Raw genomic sequence first — 8,697 nt, forward strand, 5'->3', positions numbered from 1 at the left:
ACAAACATAAAATGAGCTTTGATATAGTGACTCGTCAGTCGATGTTTAAGAGACACCAATTATCTTTGTCATGACTGCAACACAAAATGAAACCGGCTGTAAAAGAACAAAGCAAGTCAAATCATTTGAATAATGAACAGGAATAGCTGACGTACGCGACAGTTTACTCCTGCAGACGATGAGTCTTGAAATAACAATAAATCTATTAAAAACACATTCACACTAAGTACAAAGTCAGAGTGGAATCATTTAATCTCAAGCAGTTCCAAAGGTTTTCCTTTACCTATATCTAATAGCTTTTTCACCTCCTCCGTGTGCTCAGTGTGTTTCAGTATCTTCAACACAGAGAGCGGCACAGTTGAGGAACGACAGCCCATGGGTGAAGGGAGTTATTTATAATCTAAATTACTTTCACCAGCTGCAAAGATAGCTGTGCCGTATGTCTCCATTGTGGGCACCGTCCTTATCTCTCCTGCTACCCATGACAACATACTGCACGGAAAGAAGGAAACTACAAGAGAAGACATGAAAGCGCTCCTGAAGCTGCAAGCTTTCCTAATGATGGTTACTGGTAAAACATTTCTAGAAGTGGGAAATAATTGCCATACACAAACTCAAACTCTTCAACTATATCTCATCTTATTGTTTTGTTCACTACAAATACACTGTGACTGGTACTTGTTGGCTAAACTCACAAAATGTAATCTGTTATCAACCTCCCAAAGAGTTTAATGAATAGTTCATGGAATTTCTTGTAGCAGCTGTACATTATTTCTTATGCATTAACAATAATTTACGCTCTCACCCTTGATACATTTTGCAACCTTGTCCATATTTTTACTAAAGTATAATTTGAGTTCAGAACTGGTGAAGTAGTTTGATATTGAGGTATCATGTTAACAAGGATTTCAGTATTTTCATATTATTGATTCTTTCATTGGTTTAAGTATAGTTTTGGTGTAGCTTACATTAAGTGCCCAATAAAAGAAACATTTACTCGCTGAAATTCAGTTAAATTTGTTTGCAGTCTCCTTTCAGACCCAACTAACAAAACAATAAATTCAAACAGGATAAAGAGAAGAAACAAGAGAAAAGTGGCACCTAAAAACACGAGAGGCTAGAGGTGTTTTTGTGACAAGACTAAAAAAAAAAAAAAAAGCATATTGTATTTCAATGTGTCAAAAGGTCAGATTTTCTCTTAAAAATAGGCCTGCATAAATAAAGACAAAAACCTGTTCACATCGTTGCAGCACTCTCTTTACACCAAGACAAGTCGTTTTTGAAAGTCTCAGTTTGAAGTAATGAATCTGTCACAGCTCATTAGAAAGTTGAATGTTAATTTTGAGAGCGCGCTGTGCAGCAGCGACCCGCAACAGTTTTATTTCTACCTCTCTTGTGTAATACACCTGAACAGTGTTGCCAGGCAACCATGCAGCTTGGTGATCAATTGGTGTCCTACAGCTCCGGCGGCAGACGCAGCACTCACACAATGGTGAGAAAGCACTGTGGTGTCAGACTCCCGAAGGACGGTCAACTTTCTCTCTGTGAATAATAACAAACCCACCGGGCTCCATGGGTAACAGCTACAGGGTTGCAGGGCTATACCGAGCCATTCACAAGGTGTTAAAGAAGGCCAGGAGAATTCATCACAAGGAGATTGGGACATGTCAGAAAGGTAAGCCAGAGTAGCTCATTCTCTGATATCTGCCAATTTCTATTATACTGGTGGCAAATTTTTTTTCTCTGTTGCTTTTTGTACCTCAGCAGAAATGTGAGCCAAAGAGGCTAACTTTGTATTTAAAAAAATGCAATTGCTAAAAAGAAGGTTTTAAATATTTAATCATTTTATTCAATTCTACTCGAATGGTAACTATTTAGCAGTACATGCACAATCAATTGTAGAGGCACCGGGGTTCAGCTATTCTCTGCATTCAGCCACTATTATAAGATAATAGCACCTGCTCAGGTGTCCACTGGTGCTATAGCAACGGGTCCTAATCTGCACTGACAGGCCCAGTTCACTGTAACTCTAACCACTCGGCTGGTGGTCAGGGTTTCAGCACACACCAGGGCTTACGTTACGAAAACACAGCTCCCCTTCAAACAGGGACCGGCGACGTGACAACGCACCTGATGACCCCAGCTGTCTTTTTCCCCTCGCTCTCAGTTCTTCAGGTGTGAACACGCTCAGTGGCAGTTTTCCCAAATCCCACTCATCTCAGTACTCTGACCTCAGGGTATCACGCACACCTCTCTCTGTGGAACATAGTCCTGATTCTGGACTAGTATCTACACCTGTGAGTTGCACACACACACACACACACACACACACACACACACACACACACACACACACACACACACACACACACACACACACACACACACACACACACACACACACACACACACACACACACACACACACACTGGCCTCTAACCTCCTCAGCTATGCCGATGACATTTTTTACCCTCACAGCAATTTGAATTAAAACAGATGAAACATGGCTTCTCCCCTTATCCTCCCTATATGTCACATACAAAGTTTTCCACTTGTAGTGAAAACAAATGTCCGATATGCTCGTGACTGCAAAGTGCATTGCTTAATTACCTGCAGCAAAATAGTGAGTTTAAAGAAGTAGAAAATGCCAAGTGATGTGGGGTTATTGTTTATTGCTGGTGGTCGATGTTCCGTTTGAGCAGAACCATGGTTAAACTAAAACCAGCATTGGCGTTACATTTATTTTTCCATTTATAATATCATTATTTCTATAACATTTGGTCTGTGTATTCTTCAAAGTGAAAGCACACAGTGACATTTTGGTTTCGGGGCCGTTCTCTGACTGTCCAGTCAGTGAGGAGCAGTGGTCAACTTAAAGTGAGGTCATTCCTGTGTCTCAATGAACAGAAGTGGGTGTCGAGTGACACGGACACACTCAGAGTGAACAGGATGAGTGTTAGAGGGTTGAAAAGGTCACGCAAGGAGGACAACTGACTCCACTACTGAATCCAATTGGACTAAACAAAAGCAGTGAACGGAATATTATTACATTTCATTTTACGCCATGTTGTACTATTTCATCAATAAGCTAAGGTGTCTCTAAAATGTTCTCCAATTGGAGGTTAGAATTGCTAAAACTAAAGAGACACTCATAAAAAACATTTTGTCATTAGAAGAATCAAGTAGATTTACTTGCCTGCTTTATCTCATGAAAGTGTCAGGTCCCGCTGCTATTTTATCGTGTGGCGTGATACCTGTAATACCGTAGTTGGTGGAGACGTTGGTATTGGAAAGAAAATGCACTAATATATTAAAGAAAGACATAAGCGATCAAATAGGGAGGAAATTAGGTGTCATTATCAGATTATAAAACACTTGTGCTTCATCAGGAGAATCTGAACATTGTGAACACGCGTTGTCATAGTGTTTAATGGTCTTGATAATGACCCATTGATTTTGGCTACATGCTATCTGCACGCTGAGAGAATAGAGTTTATGTTGGACTGATGGGGAGCTATGGTAGATTAAACTTTAGTGTGTCTCCTGTTCTCACAAGCCATTACCATGTACAAGTCTTATTTTGCCCGGCAACGAGACATTTATTTGACCGTGGTGAATTTCAGCTGCAATCAGTGAGAGGACTTTGATTAAACTTTGGGGCGGGGGGGGGGCGGGGGGGGGGATGTAACTCATTAGTGGTTTCTTCTGCCTTCACAAGAAATTACACTGAACAAGCCTCTGCACGTGTATATGTGTCGTGCATGAGATGCAATGATTAGATTTGACGAGACTTGGCAGAATGATGCATTTCACTCTTATTTTGTGGAACATTTCTTACCGGTTGTCACTTCGTTCACTCTCTTCTTCTCAGCTTCCATCCAATCGCTTCCGGTTTGTGTCGTGGCATCGCCTGGAGCAGTGTGATGTCACAGGCGACCAGCTGACCTGCCCCAGGGTTAGAGAAGGTGTGCGATTAAAATGAGAAAACAAACCGTGTGACTCTTGCAGAGATTCAACTTGGCATTTCCTGCAACAGAATAAAAAGAGAAGACAGTTTTCTGAACAGGTTTTGAACTAACGAAGTCACTGCCACAATGTGGTTTCTTTGTTGGAGAGTTGGTTCAAAACAATTCTGATTAGATCTTAAAGCAGTAAAAAAGTAGACACTGGAAAGTTAGGTTTTTTTGTTGTTGTTATGCTTCTTTGTCAAAGCTGAACTTCAAAGAGAGCTTCGAGACAAGCCCCGCATAAATTTAAATGATTTGAACCGAAAAAAGAAGACAGTCAAGAAGTTGCCTCGTTTCCTTTTTTCCTTGTGTTGCTTATATTTTATGTCATTTTCATTTAATTTAGTAGATGACAAACATACTGTGACAAAGCATCTGAACCTGTCATTGTTAACACTGACAGCAGGATTAAATTGGATTAAATAGGTGAACATTGTTACAGGCTTTTCTTGTGTTTTTGACAATATTAATGAAAAAGGGCCATCAGAAGAGGATCTGTGTCAAAGAGAGGCGGCTGATATCAGTTTGGAGACAGCGGCGAGGAAGAGGAGGAGGAGGAGAGATGAAGGACAGAGATGGGAGGAGAGACTGCAAGAGAATTGGGAAAACTGTCTGGTAAGTTAACATGGATGTGTGTGTGTGTGTGTGTGTGTGTGTGTGTGTGTGTGTGTGTGTGTGTGTGTGTGTGTGTGTGTGTGTGTGTGTGTGTGTGTGTGTGTGTGTGTGTGTGTGTGTGTGTGTGTGTGTGCGTGTGTGTGTGCGTGCATGTGTGTGTGTGTGCGTGTGTTGTTACAAAATATGCAGCAGAGAAGAAGAGCAGAGACGAGTAAAGAAGGCACAAGTATGAGAAAAAGAGCAAGAAAGAGAGATGAAGACCCTGACGATTGTAACACCCTTCTCTTTTCAGGAGTTAAATTTGTCCTATCAGGACTTAGGTGACCCCTTCCAGCGAGAGAATTTCCTCCGGATCCTCCGCCGGTTGATCCGCGTGGAGAAACTACAACTGATCGACAACTCTCTCACTAACCTGAGTTCTGTACGTCTGCCAAGGTACAAACTACACAGCTCAGGCTGCACCTCAACTCGCTCACCCGGTACACTGTTTACTCAGCTCCACGGAGACCACTGATGGATGTGAAAATATTTCATTCAGAATGCTGATAAATCTTTCAAGAAGCCGGAGATAGAAATCTATAAATCTGGTCAACATTATTCTGGTGTCCATAATAGCTTTATTGAATGCATTCAGCCGTTAAAATGGAGAAAAATGTCTCGTCTCATTCAAGACTGAAACTGACATCACACTGTTTTAAATCTTTTCACTTGAAGGTCGAATTAAAGGAAACAGTTCTGTGGTTTTGAGCCAGTATCTTGCTAAAGTTAGAGTTGTTTCTTTTTTTGACCATGCAGTTTATCTGTTGGTGTTTTAATGTTCCTGCTATTTTTGTTACAAACGTGGGGATGGTCAGACTTTTTCTTGAAGCTGAAACACTACGGCTACCGTTCACCTTCGGATGGCACATTTTTGTGCCAACAATAGACCGCATTGAAAAGTGAACGTAGCTTCCGTGTTTGAAAAATTAGGCCAACGGGGACATGCCTTCAGCTGCAGTACCACCGAGTGACACTAGGGACTGACACTAAATAGCCTACCATTCAACTTCCACCCACAGCTTATTTTGGTATTATTAGCTAAAGGCCCTCCTTCTTATTAGTTTTCTTGCAGTCCATCTGTAAAACAATACCATCATTAATTAGAAAATAGGCCTCAGAAATTGTGTTTTTAGGAGCGTGTCTGTTTGATTGACAGGCCTGTAGTGCGGTCGGATTACCGTTATTTTGTTGGCGTGACGTAGTGCCGTTGGGTTTCCAATCAGATTGCGTCAGTTCCACCGGTTGTTCCCACCTCAACTCGTCCAAATATGGTCACTTCTGGCTCCAAACCGTGCCGAACCAGCAAGATGGCGACGGCTGTAAAGTCAAACTCGAGGCCTCATACTGGCAGTTCACAAACCAATGGGTGACATCGCTGTTGGTTGCCGCTTGGTGCCAACTTGTTTATCTTATTTTGTCCACCACTTCTTGCCCGTTTGGAAAGCATTATTGCATTCGCCCCCTCCCCTCGTACACAATCTGGAATCTTTTGACAATATTGTTTTGATTTTTTTTTTTTTTTTTTTGGTGCTTTTATGGTCCTTTTACCAAATACAACAGGTAGCAACAACCAGGAAAAAAAAGCAAAGCCTTATTTGTGTTTCCTGGGGGCAGGTGCCGAATGCTAAACCTGCATCACAACCACCTGGTGTGTCTGCGTCAGCTGCCAAAGCTCCCCTCGGTGGAACAACTTTGTCTGTCTGAGAACGCCATCGGCTCCCTGGGGGGACTGGGAGCTCTCGGGAACAGCCCGCTGCGCTCCCTTAACCTCACCCGCAACCCGGTGACCTTCACTCAGGGCTACCGTGCACGGTAAGAAGACATAGACGATGATGTCTGGGGGATGCATAAATGTGTAGAGGAATCCTTTTTCTTCATCTTCATCATCATCATCATCATCATCATCATCATCATCATCTTCTCGTTTTCTCTCTCTCCCCGTGTGCAGTGTTTTCTCTTGTTTGCCAAAGCTTGAGGTCCTGGATGGAATCCCCAAGCTGCCAGAAGACTCGCTGCCCATCAGATTACATTTCCCAGAAACCACCAGGATGTGCAACATTTTATGATGTTCTTCCATGGATGGATGCGTACAGACTCAGTACTTTAGAAAAGTGCTCCACACTTTGAAAGTACGCTGAAGGTTTCAGAGATCTCCTCAGAGGAAAGCCAGATGGATAACGTTTTCTTCTGGTATTCAGTAACAGCATTTACATGAACTGTCACAACTTTTGCCGAAAAACACTTGAAAAGGCCACACTGATAATACAGCAGAGGTGTCACGCTGCCGGAGCGCACCGGATCGACGCTATGCCACTTCTTTTTCTTTTTTAACTAAGTGAGGAAACATAAAGTTGGCAATTCGCATAATATGGTTGATAATATGATTGGATACAATCATCTCTAAAGAGTAACACACGAAGAGAACCAGGAAGAACAAATGGAATATTCAAAGTTGTCATTTTGACAGAGATGGTGATGTGACTGATTCACGATCAACTCATGTATTGAATAACATTGAAGTAAACATTCCCTTTGAGCAACTGCAGTGAATTCAATCCCTTTTTCTCTCATCAATACCAAAACTAGTAAAGATGAAAAAGGCAGCTAAACATCCTTTCCTTGTTTGGAACAGCTTAAAAGGTAACTAAAAGTTCACCATGATGTAGGTAAACGATGATAAAAACTTACTTGGCATTAGGCCAATAACCAAGTTAACATGATGGCTTCTGCTAATGCCAGCTACAAGTAGCACTGATTCATATAATACAGCATTAATGTTGCTCTTTTCTCCTTAATTCACTTGAACCGTATTTCCTCTAACAGTGACTGACCTTTATTTATACCAGCTGCTCCTCCATTTGATAACTGGTTACATTTTATTAGCACGAAGCCTCATTTTGATCCGCTTCCTTTTGCCATGTTAAAGTTAATGTTAATACAAACTCACCACTTCCTGTATCAACTTAAAAGCCCTCAAGCATTTCAGTGGACAGAAACACTTTTTTTTTTTTTTTTTTACTTCACAGGGCTTTTATTGTCAAATATGTGCTGAAACTTTTGGTGGAAAACTCCCCGACTTGAGAGATTTCCAAACGGCACTTGAAATATTGCTACTGTCGTGCTTTGACATTAACACAACATACAGTTTGGCTGAGACATTAACAGTTTGTGCACCCACTGTGACGGAAGTTCGACTTTAGATTAGTAATCCAGAACAACCATTGAAATCAACAGGACTATATTGTTGAATTTAACAAATTAAGGTGATGGAAATACACACTTTTGATTATTGTATGTAAACTTGCTGCCGTAGGAACAGTGGTTACGTGACTCAACATTGGTGCGCTACGGAAACAAATAGCACTACAGTAATACAGCAATAGTATTGTAGTGGTAATGTGAAAACTGCTTTTCATATCAAGTACCAATACACTACTGATATTTTTAAAGTGAGTTTTTTTGTTTTTTGTATACCCTTTACAGGTATTTTGATAATAAATAGAAAAGAAAATGAAGTCTTTTAGCTATTTTTTTTCACACACATGTAAGTAAATGTGGTGCAGTGCACGGATACATGTTGAATGACTATGACAAACTTTGGCTTTGATGGAAAGGAAAGGGAGAGATGTCTAATCAGATTGCTCCATGACTCATCTCTACCACCTCGACATCTCTCAGGACTTTGCTGAGCCAACAAATTCACACTGCTCTCTCTGCTACAGACTGCACCGAACATACACACCAGAAGGTTTTCTTTATATGCAACTGTAAATCCCCGTTGATGAAAATGTAGTTTCTTTTCTTTCAATTATTTTAATTTGGCAGCTGGATCCTTATATTACGCATGTTTACTTGACACGTGTAATATATGAGAGGAGAAACAGGACATCCGCTTTCCAGGCTTATCAAACATTTAGTGTCCAGACTCCCTTGGATAATGGCCTCTTGTGTCCTCAGGCTGACTGGGTAATGACCCGCGAGCTTCATGCAGCAAGTCACACACACAAAAATACATCCCGCACACAGAAAAGCAAT

General features: G+C 41.2%; 1 protein-coding gene across 1 annotated transcript; it reads left to right on the forward strand.

The window, feature by feature from the left end:
- The first annotated feature begins 1,556 nt into the window (after nt 1-1,556).
- On the forward strand, nt 1,557-8,124 carry LOC138616773 (leucine-rich repeat-containing protein 46). The gene is made up of 7 exons (XM_069691299.1): nt 1,557-1,675; nt 2,168-2,297; nt 3,873-3,966; nt 4,487-4,623; nt 4,916-5,058; nt 6,277-6,474; nt 6,611-8,124. The coding sequence occupies exons 1-7, from the start codon at nt 1,665-1,667 to the stop codon at nt 6,726-6,728; spliced, it is 831 nt and encodes a 276-aa protein (XP_069547400.1). The 5' UTR covers nt 1,557-1,664; the 3' UTR covers nt 6,729-8,124.
- Nucleotides 8,125-8,697: the final 573 nt, after the last annotated feature.

The sequence above is a fragment of the Brachyistius frenatus genome, unplaced genomic scaffold, assembly GCF_029030835.1.
Source record: "Brachyistius frenatus isolate BFR_SWC_R1_liver_20210118 unplaced genomic scaffold, ASM2903083v1 Contig_1, whole genome shotgun sequence".
In the NCBI taxonomy this organism is placed as follows: domain Eukaryota; kingdom Metazoa; phylum Chordata; class Actinopteri; family Embiotocidae; genus Brachyistius; species Brachyistius frenatus.

Coding starts and splice junctions, on each gene's coding strand:
- LOC138616773 (XM_069691299.1), top strand. Junction 2,298..3,872: donor CTGGACTAGTATCTACACCT/GTGAGTTGCACA, acceptor TCTTCTTCTCAG/CTTCCATCCAATCGCTTCCG. Junction 5,059..6,276: donor AGTTCTGTACGTCTGCCAAG/GTACAAACTACA, acceptor TCCTGGGGGCAG/GTGCCGAATGCTAAACCTGC.